This window comes from Convolutriloba macropyga, chromosome 3 (assembly GCF_964194025.1).
Source record: "Convolutriloba macropyga chromosome 3, txConMacr16.3, whole genome shotgun sequence".
Classification (NCBI taxonomy): Eukaryota; Metazoa; Xenacoelomorpha; order Acoela; family Convolutidae; genus Convolutriloba; species Convolutriloba macropyga.
The window spans coordinates 15381554-15401268 of NC_134470.1; the positions used below are offsets into that span (position 1 = coordinate 15381554).

Sequence of the window (19715 nt, forward strand, 5' to 3'; positions counted from 1 at the left end):
ATAATGTGAGCTAAAATTTTTCACTACAATTATATCAATGGGCACAACGAATAAATGAAGAAATGGAAGCGCAAAAAACAGTCCTGATATCATGGAAACTTATGAAATAAAATTGAACATGTGTGTTCCCTATTTTTTGCGTGAAGGCAGTTGTAAAACTTATGAAAACTTGTAAAAACTGTAGAGCAATGTTGAACGAACAAACAACGACTGGACTAATTAGCGATGGCTCTCAAACAAATTATCTAATGCAATTTTTTGTACAACCGATTTTTGCATCTGACCACTTTTTCGCTTGCGCCTTTAAATGTCGGTTGTCTTCGGTTTCACTTGTTGTCTTGAGAAACAGGATTATCTGATTATGCCCTAGTGCATTCATTAGAAGATCACTTCTCTAATAGCCCTATTAGTCTCTAAGTATGCGATTTGCCGCTGTTGAGATCCTAACTCAAAGTGTAGAGGACAATTTTTAGAGTTTTAACCTCCTCCTCCCCTCCTACCCCCCCCCCTACCCAAAAAAACACCCCATATCCAATCTCCATGTCCCCGTTCCTCTCGTGTCCTTGCCCCACACACCCCTACTCCACATACTAATAAATCTGCTTAGTAGGTGCAACTGGTTTGAACTTCTCTATTATCCCCCCTTCACCAAGTTGCAACAAGCAAAGCCAGCCAATCCTCGGTCATCTGAAAGCAATTCGTCCGACGTTATTCGGTTATGTTTAAATTTTGTAGCATTTTGTAGCATTATATTGAAAGCTAAGCACAGATCCTGCAGTCTAAATCATCCATTAGTCACAAAAGGTCTCATTTTCACTGTTGTAACATTGCAAATGTTTAAAATTATTCGCTCACCCAAAACTTCTATGAGAATGCCGAAAATAGTTCCATCTCTCATGTCTCTTCCCATGTTCTCTACCACCCATCCCTTCATTCCCCCTGGACCAGAGTTGGAAGCCGCAGCAGAGGCGATTGAACTCTTGATGGAAGACTTCTTGGACTTGGATGACTTCTTGGGGGGTTCGGCACCTCCGATCAGGACAGTGGCGTGCATGGTCGGGGGTGACATGACAGTGTATGGAATGTACTTTTTGGTCTGAGAGTTTACCCAGTTGACACAAGATGATATCTGGTTCTGAAACAAATAATACGCTAACTAGCAACGAGACCACACTCGAGTCCAATTACTGGGGCTTCAATAGGAGGGCATTTTTTTTTAAAATGAAGCTCTAAAATATGTTTGGGCAGCAGTGGGCTGTCACAAGGGGCAAATTGATAAAAGTTGATTTGCAGCAGATGGTATTTTTTGGAAAAACACCCCATTTTAGCCCCTTAAAGCAGATCGGAGGGGAATTCAAAAAAACACAGCAAAAAAGAAAATATGGTTAAAATCGGATATGTCAAAAGTAAGTGGCACATGAATGAATTTTGTTGACTGAAGTAATCGCTGAATTGACTGAAGCTCAAAAAAATTTCATTAATCAACACTGGTTGCAGTAACAATAGTTACATAACTAATCGACAAAAAACTTGTTAGAACCCTACGATTACAGCTGAAATCTTAAATACAACCCCAGTCTTTTGCCAATTCATATCTTGCAAATTTTTGCAAATCTGTTACAAAAAAGATAAGCTTTTATAAATAGTTAAACGTCAATTCATTATCCAAAAATTTTACAAAGATTTTTGGTTTTTCAAAGATTAGGTGAGTCTGGAAACCAAATAAAACTCTGGCATTCAAGTTGTTGATCTTTTAGTGGAACAGTATTTGTCTACAAATTATGAGGAAAACCAACATTGAAATTTTATTTAAACAAATCTATAATTTACAGCTTACAAAATTTGTAGAACATTTTCTCATATGCAAAATTTTGGGACTCTTTTGGAACTTTTGCTGGCAATGAAATATCACCTGATGGGTCAATACTTAATAGAATCTCAGAAAGCCAGGTCTCAATATTTTCTCTGCAATGACATTTGATTAATGAATAGTAATTCTTTGTTTTGATTACTACAACGAATTTATCTTACTCCGATGCCAATAATTTCTCAATAGCGATAACAATCTTGTGCTCTTATTCATTCTACAAGTTCTGGTTGTCAGCATGAGACCATAAAAAATCAAGCACAATTTCTGCTTGTTTGAACTGGTTTTGTAAATAATATTGTATGCAATTGCAGGAGTGAGAAAATTGCACTCATCTTTGAACATGATGAACATGATGAAGTGCACTGACGACGTAGGAACATCACCACGTGGGCTGATTACTGCAAAATGAATCATTTTGCAAGAACTTTTTATCATTATACAGCTATCAAAATTTGTCCCTGAGCAATTTTCTTCTGCGATTATTTTGCAAATCTCATCATAATGCTGTAAAATTTTAAGAAAAGGTCATCAGCAAGAAAGTTTTGAAAAAGACGATACATTTGTTTGTTTTATTTTGAAACGAATATTAACAAATTTAACTCCGAACATGAATCAAAAAAATATCAAATGTGTTGGCTGAAGTTGAAAATATTTCAATTATTTTCAATTTTTTCATTTACACTCTAATAAAAAGCCAGCTATGCAGTTTCCTTTGAGTTTTCTGTGCAATCTCAAGTATTGCTGATCCTGATTTTAAGGACACGTTTTTTTTAGAAAAAATATTGACAAAATCTTGTCTTATTGATATAAAAATGGAATCTGTTTACAACTTCAAATAATGTTCCACTGTACCAATTTTTGACTGAAATTTTCAATAAAGACTTTTGATGCTTATTGTAATAATGTTGCCAGTTCGCTAACTGAAATTTCTGTCAAAACATTAGGAAAATTGGTTAAACCAAAATCAAACTTGCCTTGCTGCCATTTTTAAAACCATGTCTTTCTACAGCATTTAAACTGAATGCAAAACAATCTTTTTGAATACATCACGCAGTTTTGTTTTTCGTAGAGAGCATTTTCAAACAAGTGTGATGCTTAGATCTAAGGGACATTTAATTCCAACATAAAAAGCGTAGCTATTTGTTGAGCTCCTAAGATTTATAAATATTATCAATAAAAATTTGGACAAAACTTTAAAAATTTAAACAAAAAAGTACAGAAAAAATTTTTCTCCAAAAATTTTTTTCAACTTGTTCCCTGTATCAAACCAAGACGTTTAAGCCTTAACAAATTTTGTGCTTTAATATCAATTTAAATTGTCAGATTTTTTTTCTTTCGCCTTAACGAGTGTCGAAATGGACACAAAGTGTTTGCAAAAACTTTGTAAAATTCATCGAAATAGTTTGCTATTCAATGAATTTCACCGAAATAATATAATTGAAAAATTGATCACTCGTAGATTTCCTACTGCGAGATTTTTGAAGGAAAGTTTTGAGATACAATTTCAAGAATGAAGACTTCAAATAAAGACATCCTGAATGTACATATAATTATGCGCACATCATTACCCAAGCAAGCAAAACAAGAAGAAAGCTCAAACAGAATCAACTAGGCAAGCACCATTGGTTGCTACCGTTGAGGAATTTAAAGACACGTTTTTGCTCAATTTCATGCGATTCGATTTTTTCGCACACCAACACAATAAAAATTTGGATAATTTGAATTAATTGTTCCGACCCTCTTGAGGGGGGAGGAACTATATACTCAACTGGGTTTTTTTTTGTTCCGTGAATTTTCGCCGCTCGATATATTCATCGTAGAGAGTTGAGACTGGTATCATTAGAAAGCTCGTCCAGCGTAGAATAAGGAATTAAAAAGGTTTTTTTAATTTTCGTTCTCTACAGGGAGTTATCGAGGCTTAAACTTCTGAGAAAAGAAGAGTGAATTCACGTTGTTTTTATTCACATTTTCCGGAATTTTTGCCTAAATTTTCGTCAATTTTGCTAAAAATTGTTATAATTTTTAAGAATAGTGTCGTTGATTTTGTTTTTGAAGACGAACAAGCATTTTTGATTGTTTTGATTTAATTTTTTGGTCAAAAAATCTGGATAAACATTTCAAAATTTAGCCTTTTTCATCAACAACAGCACGAAATAAGCTACTTTAGTCCACTTTGATTAAATTTGCCTACAGTACACCCCCAAACAACACTCTTACAATCTTTGTAGACTCAGAGGGGGGCTATTTCTACTTCAGAGTCCGCAGAGAGTGCCTTGTAGTTAAAACTTTGCCGTTTTTTGCTAACTTTACTCGTTGATTATCAAAAATGCAAAATTTATTTTGAGTTTCAACTCAGAAATTATCTATATCTACAACATTCGAAAAATCAATTGTTCTTAACGGACAACAAGTATTAACAGGGGTAGTTTTGGGCCATTCTTGGACTGTTACAATCCAAAAAAAATCGGGTTGCAATCAGTCGGTCTTTTTTTTTAAAAAAAAAGACTTTTTTTTTAATAATAAAGAACAGAACATATCAAATCAAAGCTCAGGAGTGATAGGTCCAACCAATTCGCTTGCTAAACAGCTCCAGGCTAATGCATTTAGTTTTTTAATTGAAAGTTTATTCTTTAAAAACTTTCTAAGAAAGTTTCTTTTTTAAAAATAATTGACTTTTCAATAAATAATGGCTTAATTAACCTTTCCTCTATTTTTTTCTTAATTTGTTCAACTTCCAGCTTAGTGTCAGCAAAAAAAGACTGCTTCTTCTTTCTACTGAGTTAGCATTTATTCTCAGTTGCAGTTTTAAGCCTGAAATAATTGTTTTCTGGCTTTGATACTACAAGATTTTAGATTTTTGTTTGTTTTGATATTTGCCAGTTTTTCACGTTTTCTAATTTTGTCACATTATCACATTACTGACAGTTCTCATGTCACCTTATTAGCATTCAAATTAAAGCACAATTGAACATATTAAAATCTTGAAAGATATAAATCATCGTTTTAATGGCCTCGACGCCTCTTTCTTGAAGAAATCAATTGAATTTTTTAATTTTGTCTTAACTGTCATTTATACTTTGTCGTTTCGGTCGTATGAAATTTCCTGTATAGTGATAGCTTTCATTGGCTTTTCATGGAAGAATAGAAAAATCGATATTCTGATATTAGCAGATAGCTGATGGCTTTTATGACTTTCAAACTCATCGTTTTCCAAAATTAAAAAAAAAAACTTTTTTAACTTCGCAATTTTGTTCTTTTTATGTTTCTTTTTGTTACCTAATCTCGTTAGTTGATTACAGGTCAAATATGACATTATGGTTGTCAAGGGAATAAAAGGGATTGGTGTCCCAAAATCTTTTTTTAAAAGATTTTGTTATGACCTTACTGGCTTCGACACCGGTTTTTCACAAAAAAAAAGTAAATTAATTTGATTTTTGTCATATTTGACGTTCTTTTTGTAGATGCAAGAAATATTCTGGAAAACTACAGGTCTCGAGGGTTTCTTTTTCATGAAAAAACGACTATATTTAAATAGCTCTTTTTAAAATTAATGCCTTTCATGACATTGAATGTAATTTTGTTTCGAAAAAAAAATTAAAAGTATTACATACTTTAGCACTTCGCTTTTTTGTCTACTTGTTACCTAGTCCTACTAATGAATGGCTACGTACTACATTATAGCTGTTTGAAGAAGGCGCAATCAAATATATTTTGAGTGCCAAAATTTGGCCTGACGGTTTTGACAGCGTTTTCTGGCAAGTTTCAATTGAAATTTTGTTTGTTCTTTGTTGTTCTTTTTAGCCGCTCTAAAAAATGAATAAGGTCAGGTCCTAATGCCCTTCTATAGAAGCAGTGGTAATCGCAAATTTGTGGTAATATTAATTTATTCCTAATGGTATTTATTACTTTGAAGTTAATTGTTTCAAAAAAATAAGTTAATTTTTTTTACTTTTCTGTTTTTGTTCTTTTTTGTATAATTGTTACCAAACCTTTTTATGGACTGGTCGCATATGTTTTCTGGTGATTTATAAGTTATTTTTGTTTAGTTTCAGGTTTATCTGACGGTATGTTGACTTTGTTATTAAATTTAGTTTTTAAGAGGGACATAAATTTTTTGATGTAATTAATGTTTGTTGTTGTTGTTGTTTGATTTTGCTGTTCGTTTGGACTCGCTTTCTTAATATTGACATATTACAGCAATCTAATGCATCAATTTTTACTCCACTGAGTTATTTGTTTTGGAGGTTATCTTATCGTTCATAAAGAATTTTTTGAAAAAGACTTGGGCTTTTTTGGGATTTGCAAAAAATAATTTTTGGGTTTTTCTATCTGTTCCTCATTTGGTAGGCAATTATGCCAAAATTGTGGATGGGCGTGGTCGGAACCTTATGTGCCATTGCACATTATTTTATCTCTATTTAGGATAGAATTTTTCACTCAAAAGTTTTTTCCCGGTCGTAATTGCCCATGATAGTGATTGAATTTTGATATTCTTGGCAAAGAACAACAGGACTCAAACGAAGAATAGGAAACACTGCATAGGATTATTGCGGTGAATGGTGATATGCAACAAGATTTATTGATGTCATTAAACCATGTACATTTGACCTTTTGCAATAAATTGGGGAAAAATTTAACAATGCCATTTCACATTTGTCCACTATTTATTTCACTTTTTTCCACAATTTTTTTGCATTCAATTTGCCTATTCTTTTTGATTTTATTATTAGTGATCTAAGACATAATTCGGGACACACTAAATTTCAATAATTACCATGTTAGGAGTACGTTCAAAACAGTGATTTAACTTTCTAATCCGCAATGAAAAAAGGAAAAACAATTGTCTACGAAAAGTCCGTTACACTTCTCTTACAATTCAAAGAATTTGAATTGTATTGGGGTGCTGTCTTTTTTTTACGACCCGAGGAGGAGTATTGGTTTTCTTAAGGTTTCTTACCTTTTTTTTACCGGAAGTACTATTTGTTCAGACGCTGTTTTGACGTAAAAGCGAAAATGAGTAAAATTTTCGCGTGAACTAATTTTTTCTGAGCGAGAGAAGTTTATTGATCATGCGCTGCGTTTAGTGACTGAGTTTTTGACTTTGAAAAGTAGTTTTTGACTCAATGGCACATATAGATAACCGCTTTTAGCCGTTTTTTCTTCCAAGTGGCCCAGATTTTCTGCTTGTAATTTAGTTTTTTGTAGAAATTATTGAAATTTTTATTCAATGCTATATTGAAACGAAAACCTTGGAAATTTATACCGCAGTGTTTTGCAGAGCCTGAAAAAGCGTTTGAAGTTCAAAATTGGCACATTTTTTTAAATTTTTTTAGTTGATTTTTTTTGCTTTTTTGCTAGTATTTTCTTCATTTTTGGATCTCTCAGCCGTCTTTGTGTCATAAATCACTTGATATGACAACTTAACTTTGAAAATTCATATACTCAAAGCCTCTTTCTACCTCAATGTAATTTTGTTTTATCACTTTATCATATGCTACTCCATATTTGGTAGTATATTTTCCAGCTTTTGTCGTTTTTTGTGTATTTTGGTGTTAATTACTAGAAATAGACTTTTTCTCCAACAAGAGGGACTTAAATTTCGTTTCAATAAAAATCAATCAGTTTTTGGCGTTAAATTTTTTAAAAACAGTTGAATATTTTTTTCATAATTGCGATCTTAAAATTTTTTGACCATTTTATTCCAAATTGTTTCAATGTTTTGTATATTTGAATTCTGCTTTTTCTTTTTTGTTTTGTTCATGAGTATGGATCTTTTTTTCGGATGACTTGCTGTCTTTTCTATGTCTCGAATGCTGAACAAAAAAAGATATTCGTTTTTTATTTTTTAATTTTAATTTAACTTTCAAAAATCAGAATTGTTCTTTTTGTTACAGTGTTCCTTACATTGTGTCCATATTCTTCACATTTTTGTTTGTATACTTCTAGTTTTGTCATGGCACATGCGTTTATATTCGTTTTATCGACTTTTTAGTTTTTAGAAAACTGAAAGATTTCTGCTTTTTATTAGATTTTCGCCTACGACTTTTTGCCTATGATTTTTATTCTGTTGTTTTGTCTTTTCATTGACTAATTTAGTTTTTGAATAAGTAAGAAATCATGTTTTAGAGCATATATACCAAAAGAAAGCAGTATTTGTTGTTTTTGCCTTAACTGCAGTGATAAGAAATTTTTGTAGTGGTTCTTTGTTTCCTCAAATTGAGCATTTTTTTCTTTGAAAAATTTAACTTTGTTTCTATGACCATTATCTGCCGTTTGCTTTCGCAATCTTTTTGAGATAAGAATCATGAGTTATTTGAGGACTTTTCATAGCCCTGTCAGCTTTTTCAATTTATCAGTAATTTGACCATTCTAATTATTTTTCAACGTTACCATACGTTTTCAGTAAAAAATTTTGCTGTTTTTTGTTTCTCTTGATGACCGTAGTGAAAGTTTCACCAGTTTTTAGATCAGATCTGGGGAGGTAATGAGTAAACGGTTTAATAAAAAAGGCAATTGCTTCAGTTGTAATTACGGAGTTGTTAAGTTTTGACTATTGGAGTTGCTTCCGGAATTCTTCCGGCTAGGTTTTTAAGACCCGTTCACACATTTTCATGATTTTTGAAGTCAAATTGGAATAGTGATTTTGGTCACGCTGGAACAGGAAGTCGAGCAAAAAAGCGAGTGGCTTTGCGGCGTCATATTTTTTGCTCTATTTCTAAAGTAGAGTGAGAATACGGTGTTTCAACACAAATTCGTCTTAAAGTTAATGGTTTTTTGTTCACATGCGGCAATTTCACTTTGACTTTTTACTGTTTTTTTTTCGATTTTTTTGGATAGCAATTTTTTTCTGAATGATCTTCCCAATCCATTCATAATTCATTCTAGACCTAGTGTTTTGTTTGAACCAAATTTTCATTTCTCGCTAAAGGTTTTTTGTTTTCATGTGGCATTTTTTTCGATTATCTGTTTTTTTTTTTATTTTTTTGATCTGATTTTTTTAGAAGTGGTTTTCCCATTTCACTCATAGTCCGTTCTAGATCTAGTTTTTTGTTTAGTCAATGAAAATTCTTTGAATTGTACGTCAGGACTGGTCCTGCTATCATTTCTATTTATGCCTAACTTGCACTTTATTAGCAACTTTCGCTCAACGATAGCTCAAGAACGCAAATTGTGGACAAATGTGATCGCTGTTTCTAAACTACAAAATCGAAATAAATTTGCCCTCCTGTCACTGTTTTTCACGCTTGCTGCTAACACTAAATTTAAAATATGGGCCGTGAAAAACTAGGATAAAATTTGCAAACTTTCTTGTTTCTTGTTTAATCTTATGCACAATCATCTGAACATATGGTAATTTGCAGAAAATTTTCAGTTCAAGTTCCCTAACAACCAGAGTTTGCCTTTAATTTCACGATCATTACAATGAGATTTTATGATGACCAACACTAGCTGTGATGAGCCGCGAGCTCTCTTCTGAGCAAGTTTCAGCGTATTTTTTTGCACTCAACTTACCCCCTGGTCTTTAATCACTATTGATTTTGATCAAGTCCTCAAATTTGCACTAATTTTGACCCCTGGTCTTTAATAACTGTTGGTTTTGATCAAGTCCTCATTGATCTGGGAAAATAATTGATCCGACCCACCTTGGAGAAAAAGGAATTGTATATAATCAAACGATTTTTTTGTCCCGTCAAATTTGGCCGATCGATATATTGATCGTAGAGAATTGTGAGTAGTATCATTAGAAAGCTGTTCAACGTTTAATATAGAACTAAACAGATTTTTTTTTCATTTTTTTCCAATGAGTTGTTGAGGTTCAAATTTTCTGAACATTTGGCTAATTTCAATTTTTTGTTCATAATTTCCGTTTTTCTGCTCATTTTTGTCAAGTCTGCTGAAAAGTATCTTAATTTCTTTTTCAAACAAAAATGCAGTTCTGTAGATAATTTGTTAAAATCAGCTGGAAGAACAAGACGAAAAATTGCTTACACAATCTCGTCAAACTTCAAAAATGTCTATTTGCTTGTTATGTTTTCAATTGCTCTGAGCGTGTTCTCGAATCATTCTGTGAGAAACTCATAGTTTTTATGGCTTCATGAACAAAATGTTTGCCTAAAATTAATTTTTTCATTTGAGTTTTGTATTTGTTATTGTTTTGTACTCTTAAGACCTGGTCTCACTAATGATATATCCGATTGACGTCCCATGGGGCTAAAAGTCAATATATTTAGTTTTCTTATTTGAAAGCTTATTGTTTTTATGACTTTCAAGAGAACATAACTGGAATTTTTAGTGATTAGGTTTTGTTTTTGAGGGCTTCCCCATTCAACCCACTCGATGGTTTAAGTCCAAAATCAATGGTTTTCTTGACATTGAATTTGATCGTTTTATAATCATATCATTGTTTTTTGACCGTTTCCAAATTTTTTATTCTAACAGAATCCAAGAAATCAGCCGCCGTCTGAGCAAGTTTCAGCGCAATTTAATTTTGCACTCATTTAATGCCCTGATTCTTAATTACTATTGATCGGGGAAGATAATTAATCCGACCCGCCTTGTTGAGAAAGGAACTATATACTCAAACGGGTTTTCGTTTTCCGTCAAATTCGGTTCGTCGATATATTGATCGTGCAGAGTTGTGAGTAGTATCTTTAGAAAACCCGTTCAGCGTAGAATATAGAACAAAAATGATTTTCGGAATTTCGTTTTTTTTCTACGGAGTTATCGAGGTTCAAATTTTTGTGAACATTTCACTGATTTCATTTGTTTTTGTTCACATTTTTTTTCTGATCATTTTTGTCAAATTTGATGAGTAATTTGTTTATTTTTTCACAAAAAGATTAATGGTTTTATATTTAAAGACAAAAAAGTGCTAAACCTATTGATCCGAAACTTTTGCAAATTTTTCAAAATTCAGTCTTTTTTTCATTCAAAAATGGAGTTCCGTAGAAAAATTTGCTCAAATTAGCCAGAACTACAAATAAAAAAACTGACCAATTTTTTACAAACTCCAAAAACGTTTATTCGTTAGTTTTATTTTCATTTTCTATGAGAGTGTTCCCGATTATTTGCCGGTTTTTTTGTCAATTTAGCACTGATAATTATCGATTTAACGCCATTTATTTTAATGAATTGACTTTTTCGTCAAAATAGTTTTTCCGTTAACTTTTGGAATAGAGACCTTTTTTTTAAAGACCACGATCATATCGAGGCTAATCCTGGTCTGTTTCCTCGTGGGTTCGAATTGCATTGGTCGCTGTTTTTTTTCTTTTTGTGAAAATTGCATCTGTTTTTGTTTCTTCTAAGTTAATAACCAGAATTATTCAACGCTAAAATGACTTCATTTGTTGCCCAATTACCGGCAATTCGTTTGTACGTGCAAATGATGCCGAATGAACATATGCAAATTTTCATTGAAAAGCTCATATTTTTGTGGCTTCATCAATATATTGTTCAGGTAATATTGTTTTTGTATTAATTTCGGTATTTGATTTGTTGTTATTCTCTACTCCTAGGACTTAGTCTCTCCAATAAAGAGTCCGATTGGCGTCTTATGGGGCTAAAACTCAATCTATTTAAATTTTGTTATTTGAAAGCTTATCGGTTTTATGACCCTCAAAGTTAATTGAATCCAAAACAAAAAATAGTAGTAATTTCGATATTTTTTACCGTAGTCCTGTTAATTTGTAGCTTATGACTGGCAGAAAAATTGCATTTTTTTTCTGATGAACAGAAATTTAGACTCTACTGCGTTTTATGTTTTCGGAAATGGTTTTTTGACTTTGACAATAACTTTTGTTCGTCTGTCTTTATGATCCTGTCAAAAATTTGCGCTAATTACAGAAAACATATCACAACAATGGCTTTTAAAAAAGCGCTATGGAACATAATAAGGACTTTTATTCAATAGGTTCTGTTTTTAAGGGCTTCGTTATCGTTTTTTCGCAAAATTTAGTTTGAATTTTCAACTGTTTCATTTATTTTTCGCTTTAATAGTTGTTGCTTGATTTATTCATTCTACTGATAGGTGTTGGTCCTCCCATGGAGATAGAATCGAATCTTCTCAATTGTTTAATCCAAAGCTAATTGTGTTCATGACTTTGATTTTATTTGTTTTCTAAAAATTTCATTGTTTTTTTTGAAGATTTCCGAATTATCATTCTAACAGTCTTGTTTCTGCTAAATTGATGCATAGGTTGATCAAAGACAGTCTGCATCAAATTTGGGTGAAATGTTTTTGAGATTTTTAAAGAGCGGTTTTAAGCTTAAAATTATGGTTTTCCGGCTTTGATTCTACGAGCTTCCATAAAAAGTTTGTTGATTCAATAATTTTTGACCAAATTTTTGAGTTTCATTTTTGGTGTCTTGTCACATTGGCAAACTAAATGCAAGTCCCGTTGGCGTAAAATGCCCAATTGTATATAAATGTGTTTACAGTATAGTTATATATCTAGGATTTTGTGGTTTGGACTGATTTTTATTAAAGTTTTTGGATTTTCATTTTTTAGTATTGGTTGTTCTCTCCTTATCAGTAGGACACAACCTAGACAATGAGAGGTCTCACGAGTTGTGACAAAGACTTATTATTGATTTCTGTTGATAGCTAATGGTTTCCATAGCTTTAAAAGAACTGTTTTTGAGAATTAATAATTTTTCAACGTCTCTCTTTTTGGTTTTTTGTGTTATTGTTACCTAGTCTCAATAGAAGGAGACTCCATAAGTGAATTACTTTTCATTTTGTTTAACGTAGTTCTTGTGTGATGCTAATTTGACGTAATTAATATTTAAAAAATTTTTGGTCGTTGGTCGTTTTTAATGTTTGGTTATAATTGATTTTTTGTTTGTCTTATCTTTTAGTCCATTAATGGCATATTTCATCGCCTCTCTAAAATTTCAGTGTTCATTTGGTTGAATGATTTGTGTTTAAATTAACTCTTGTATTCGTACACTTATTGTTCTCGAGATAAAATTAAATTTTTGAACGTTTTCTATCTTTTACTCCTTTGGAAGACAATTAAATCAAAATGTAGATGAGCGGGGTCGGAACATTTTGTGCAAACGGACATTATCGAGCCTCTTTGTCGTTAACTAAGATAAAAGGCTCATATCATTAAACTTAAATAAACGCAAAAATAAACGTTAACTTAAAATTCAAAAATAAACGGTCAAATTGCTTTTTAACGTGTAAACTTCCTGTTTTCGAAGAAAGTTTTGATAACTCTATTAAATTTCAACTCCAGCTTTTGATTTCCATGACTGTGTTAACATTTCAACTCTAATTTTAAAAATTTTCTGAAATCTGACAATATCGCTGACGAAACAAATCAAATCACGCGATATCCATTTCTCCGATTTATAACGCATAGCAATTATTAGCGTTGTTTCATATAAAAATCAGAAGAGTTGGATTTTGGTAAAGTCAAAATCAGGCCGTGTCCTTGTTAAGATAAAGGGTCGACTTTAACGTTTTATTTCGTTAACAAGTTTTTGTTAGTTGAACTGATAGCTTAAACTAAAGTGCGTTATAGCTCAATTTTGAAATCTCTTTAACAAAAAGAAATTTTCCTCGCGTTATTCACTAGAAAAAATATCAGGCATAAATACCTATTTATCAATTAGTTATCATGAATTTGTCAAGTTTTTTACGTGATGTGAAAAATTCTACCTGAGTTATCTTGGTAAGATCTTAACATGATCTTATCAAGATTTAGCAAGAAATCTAGGTGCTTCAAGTTCTTGGCATCATATTCCAAGTTTTGCAAGAGATGACAATATCATGTCTCTTATCAAGTTGTATCACGCTTCGATTCAATCGGAGTTCTCTCTAAAAAAGAAACGTGAAATAACCTTGAGTTCATTTTCGGAACATGCTTCATTTCCAACTTGCTCAGGTGATTGCTGCTTGTTTTCACCACTCATCGGAACAATAATGCTAATAATTTTGACAATATGCAAACACTAATTTCCCGTTTGTAATGGTAATCACAGTAATATGACTCCTAATCAGCAATTGTATAACGGTAGGAAATTTTTGTGAGTTAGATTGTGTATCACAAAATAATTTAAAAATCAAATATAACAAATAATTCAGACGTTTTTTTAATTGTAACAGCAAACACACATTTGCACATTCATTTGCACACATGTAAGGATATGCACATATGAATAGATAGATAGATAAAACGTGACGGTGGTGGTTGTGGTATGGCCGTATGAATGAATGAATAAATATGATTAAATTACTTAAGATTGGCCATTAGTCTGTAAGAAAAATAATAAAAACTGCATGTACAAGTGCAGTGTATTGGTGGCTATTGATAAGAACAGTTGCTTTGTACTGTGGCTGCTGCTGTTTTTGTAAAAGATAGACCAGAAAAAGATGTTTTGGTCATTGTGGCACTGATGAAGCCACCTTGTGTGAGTTCTTCGTCGGCGGTGAGCGCGCGCTGTGATAAAGTCACCAGCAGCTAAGCTGTACAAGGTGTGTACTGGTTCACATATACGAAAGTCACAAAACAGAACGGACATCAAACCGAAAATTGAGTTGGAGTAATTTGTGCAGAACGAAACTTTTTAGAAAAACTGCGGAATGTTCGATTTTACGGCATAAAAGTTTATTGAAAAACAACGTCAACAGAATTTTGATTGAAACACAAATTTGTATGTTCTGATAAATTTAGCTTACGTTAAATTCTTGGCGCTGATAAGATGCACAAATTATGGCTCATAACACTGATGCTAATTAACTGCTAAATAACAGTTAGAAGCTTTCTCATAAAAATTTCTCCAAAATAACTCAAACTCAGGTGTTTCTCTATCAAGGATACATCATAAACATTCAATGAGAAACGTTTCTTCTCAGGAAGTTGTAAGAAAAAATCTTGCTAAAGTTTTTTTCAGTTTTTTTCATGTTTTTAAAATTTATTTGGACTAGTACTCTGGCGGATATTCTAATAAAAGTTATATTTAAAACTTAGCTCAGAGGAACAGACCGTCAATTTGTTTTAATATTGATTATTTAATTATCAAATTCTTCAAAAATTTTTGCATTTGTCTCATTCGGCTACTTGATACCCCCGAAAATTAAACAAACATGAAAAGCCAATTAATGTTTTTGGTCTGTCATCAGTTGTTTTTGGACGATAAAAACCAGCAGACGGCAAACGCATCACTAGAAATTGTCGCGAGCGTCTCTTAGATGCTTTTATTCGCATACATCCGAGAACTGCCATAAAATCTTCTGCTAAAAAGAACAGAATGAACAAAAAGAGAACGGTAAAAAGCGTAAATGGAGAGCTCAAACACAGATGATCAATAAAAATATTGAATAAAAACAAATAGACACATGTTTTGTTGTCCCGCCCCTTTTTCAAGGATTTCAGTACAAAACAAACGCGAATTACGTCTGTCTGGTAAAAATTATTTGTTAAATTAAAGCGATGGAATTAAAGGATTTTAGTAACTGACGTAAGAAAATTACCGAAATCAGAAATATTATTTTTGCAGATTACCTTGGCGAAAAAGAGGAGAAATTAAACGTAAGCACTTCTTTATGCACCTCTGATTTTTCGCCCTCAAAATTTGCCAAAATTTACGCAGTGAGGATAGACATTTTATCCACAAGGGGGCATTTCACTGTATTCCCCCACCCACAGTTCTTATAAATTCATTTCCACAGTAACAATATTCTTAAAGGCAATAAATACTACCCATGCGCGCATGTCTGAGGATTAACCATAGACAAAATCAATAGTTGTGCCTCATCTTCTTAACCTTCAGCTGAATAGTATTAGGGAATTTATTTTTTTTACCTGCATTCAACTGAACAAAGTTGAAGCTACAGAAAAGAGAAATGACTTTAAAAATGTTAGACAGTCCTAGGTTCAAATTCAGAATAAAAACAATACGAGAAAAAACTCCGGTTTGTGTGCTGCTAATGAGGCAATGAATTTGAACAGTGAATTTGAAATAAAGAAAATTAAAAAAAATTATGTGATAAATTGTGTGATAAAAGGAATTTAAATACAAAAATTATTCATTCAGTTCAAATGAAGACGATGTAGTGTTTTGATAATCAATATTTTGTTGACTGCACTTAAAGACAACCTGTCAATTTGTATCGAAATAAACCTTATTTTCTGGGGAACATTTTTGATGAGGTCAAATTCTCAGCGACTCTTCATTTTCTGATTCAGAAGAAACGAAAAATGCTCTAATACCAGATAAAGATAATCTTAGATCTGAAGACAGTTGCCCACAAGCACACAAACAATTACAAAAGAGAACGAAGGAATAGAAATGCATTGATGTTGCAGCAAAAAATTGTTGATACGTTTGTGATATGTTTGTTTTAGTTACGACCTATAGCTGTTTATGAACTCAGAAAAAAAACTAAGCTAGAAATGACTTAAATACAATAATTTTGACAAAGCCGTGAAAAAGACAGTTTTTTTTCAATATATAAGCTTTTGAAGCTGAGAATTTTAAATTTTTGTTATTTTTAAACAAACTTCTTGATCTTAAAATTGGTTTGTAATCAAATCACTTTTGAACATGTTTTAAATGGGACCAGAAAAAGATGTTTTTTTAATATGGAATTTACTTAGAAATTGGTTAGCTGCCACGCATGGTTTATTATTAAAAAAATAGTTTTGGTTTCAGCGTAATCGAGCGGAAAAGCGCTAAGTCGAATCCACTTGTGCTTAGCTGTTCTTTTGCTCTTTTACTTTTTTATTCCCCACATTTCAAAATGTCTTTTCATGAGCCGTGTCTTTTTTTTATTTTTATAGCCACTTTTTTTGTGCCTGAACCTTTTAACGGGTAAAGTTTTTGCTGCCATTATTGGTAACACCATCTAAATCAACCAGAAGTTGTAGTTAGGAGCGAGTTCATGAATGCTAAGTTTTGTTACGTTGCTGCAAAATCTGAAGTTCATAAAAAATAAATATAGTTCTGAAAAAGTAGAGTTTTATTTCCGCGAACTCTAAAACATCAAATTTTTGCTTAAATTAAAATCTGAAGTTCATAAAAAATAAATATAGTTCTGAAAAAGTAGAGTTTTATTTCCGCGAACTCTAAAACATCAAATTTTTGCTTAATTTTGCCCTCTCAGCAAGAAAATTGTCGAATACCAAATTAATTAAAATTGAGCAAAAAGAGCAAAAGTGTATGATCTCAATTTACGGTGGTAAGTTTGTCCCCAAAATATCAATGTTCCATTATGAAATCTTAATTGACAAAGTTGGCATACACGTAGCATCCACCTGAAGAACGATAACCAGAAAAGGAACCAAGCGGTCAACGTTTATCGGAAAACCACATGACTAACATAATTTTGAAACAGTTGAATGCCTGCTCTGTCTCATAGATTTCAGGAAAGCAATTTTTACGCTAATTAGGAATAAAACTGCAGGCACTAATATATTACCGGGTACGGGTATTTCAGAGGCTCTATTGTTCTGCTACAGGTATTGAAAATGAGAAATCATTTTAGTTTGCCAAACTGTTATTTCACTTTTAGTAAAAATTTTCGATCACAGATTAGGAGTTTTTATGGGTGCTCAAATGAGAAAAATTGTGTGGTTGAAACTTATTAATCAGTTAGGTTGAAATTTATTAACCGCCAACTAAAGTAAAATTTTTCTTGTTTTTCACACTTCAGAAAACTAAAAATCTTTTTGAAAAAAAAAACAAAAAATAATTGAGGTTAAACAAGAGGGCTCGCTTTGTAGTGTTTTCAAGCAAAAAATACTCCAAGAACAAATTTGGGAAGCTAAAACTGAAACAAGATTTCGAAAACAGGGCGCTTCCAATTCCTAAAGTATTGAAGACAAAAAATATCCAAACAAAAAATTCAGTTGTTTTTTTTACATTGTTTGGTTGCCATAAATTGTTGAAAAAAAAGGAAATTAAAAACATTAAGTCTTCAAACAGCTCAATTGAAAGCAATGTAATGGTTTGATCTTGAGTTCTTTTAAATAATTTAACGTATTGACAACTGGATAGATTGATACCATCATATATCAACGAAAACTTTTAATTAGGTACAAATCTTGTAGCATCTTAATTTTTTTAGAAACAAAAAAAACTACTCAAAGACCAGATAAAGACTATATTAGGTTCGTGAGCAATTGAACACAGCACAAAAATTTTCACAAAAAAACGAAGCATTAGAAATGCATTGATGTTGCAACAATAATCAGTTGATGCATTTATGATATCCTTTTTTTTAGGTAAGCTCACAGAAAAAAAATCAAAAAAAGTATGATAAATTTTCTATGATAAATTTTCTATTTGAAATACAGCTGTTACGACTAAACAATGAACAGGACCGCTTTTTGTTAAGTCCGTTGGCCTCTGAGGATAAGAATATGTCATCAGTGTCGTTTTACAAAAAACTCTGATTTCCGAATTAGTTTTTACAATCAATTCATCTTTGAACTCAGACCCTAAAACTTTGCAACACATTCGTAAAAATCAGGAGAGAGACGATTATTTTGAAAACCAGTAAGTTTTGAAAAAATTAAAAACGTTCACACAATAAATACACAACCTACTTCTTAATTCAACAGTTAGCCAGCGTTTCTCAGAAACAAAATTTTTATTTTTGCCTTCGGATACGCGAAATTCAAGCAACACCTCAAAATGAAAACAATTAATAGTGAATTCGCGCTCTTATTCACTACAATAGTACTCAAATTGGAAAAAATAGTCATGCGAATCAGCCTTCCTGTTAAGTACATCTTGTTGTTTTCAATTGATGAAAAACGAAGGTTGCGTTTACTCTAAGATCAAAATCTTCACACAAAAATTGAAACAAATAGCAACAAAATGTTGTTTCGTAATTTCAATCTAATTAAGTTGTCAAAGTTTCAAAAGATCAGCTGTTCAAACCATACACCAACCTACCGACAGCCAGCGCAATCTGATAAAATAGAAGATAAAAATTTTTCAAAGCACTTCGAAAGCAAACAGCTGAAATCATAGTTGCATTTTAAGGTCTGCATTTTGAGGTCTGCTCTTTTTTTGCGATTTTTTCTTTGTTTTTGATGTGGATTCTTAACTATTTTGCCTTTCAACTTCAGGTTTTCAATTCATTGCATTAGTTACAAGACAATGCAGTAACTCAGCAAGAAAACATCATTGAATGAACATAGATTTTAGAAAAAAATCCTTTGGCATTGTACTATTAAGTGCTTTGAATTCTCTTTGTGGCTATGATCTGGAAAAACAGAAATGTTGAAGCAGTTTTAACTATTTAAATCAATCCGATTTTTGCCAGAAAACTATGGAATCCTCCCGAAAGACTACAAGCAGCCATTTTTATTTCAAATGAAAAGGAAATGTACAAGGAACTTTGAAAAATATGAAGGAGAGTTGAACTGAAAAACTTTGTGCTAGGGCTGTTGCTGTAGAGCTTCCTAATAATATATTTTATGATAAATTCTCAACTATTGACAATTTTTTTTGAAAAATGGTTAGTTTCAGAACAAGAATGTAAAACTCGCGAAGCATTAGAAAGCTTAAGAAAAAACGGAGGACAAAAAACTTGTTTTAAAAAATTTCTTTGTTTTTTTAGTTTGATAAAATTTATGTTTCTTCTCCCAACATTAACATCTGAATCCTAAACGTAGTTTGTCTTTAATTTTAATAAATGTTGAGTTGACAGCATCATTTAGATCAAAAACAATTTGTATATTAAAAATTTCTATGATAATTTTTTTGTATTTTATTTTGGTAGATAATGAAAAAAATGCCTCCTTTGGCGTGAGCGGGTTTTCGTTGCACAAAAGATAAATTTAGTGGAAAAAAACTCAAAAGACAAATTAAGTTAATTATCTTGCTT

The 19715-nt window shown here is 31.9% G+C and overlaps 1 protein-coding gene across 5 annotated transcripts in view; it reads right to left on the reverse strand.

The window, feature by feature from the left end:
- The window catches only part of LOC142335987 (uncharacterized), a 99314-nt gene that overhangs the window by 40824 nt on the left and 38775 nt on the right, over positions 1 to 19715 (reverse strand). For 3 of the 5 annotated variants that reach the window (XM_075384423.1, XM_075384421.1, XM_075384426.1), the window contains exon 2: positions 856 to 1135. In XM_075384423.1, the coding sequence (XP_075240538.1) occupies positions 856 to 1135 (280 nt within the window). Of the gene's footprint in view, positions 1 to 855; positions 1136 to 13717; positions 14761 to 19715 lie in introns of those variants that run through there. The other 2 variants (XM_075384425.1, XM_075384424.1) reach the window with 2 other exon arrangements.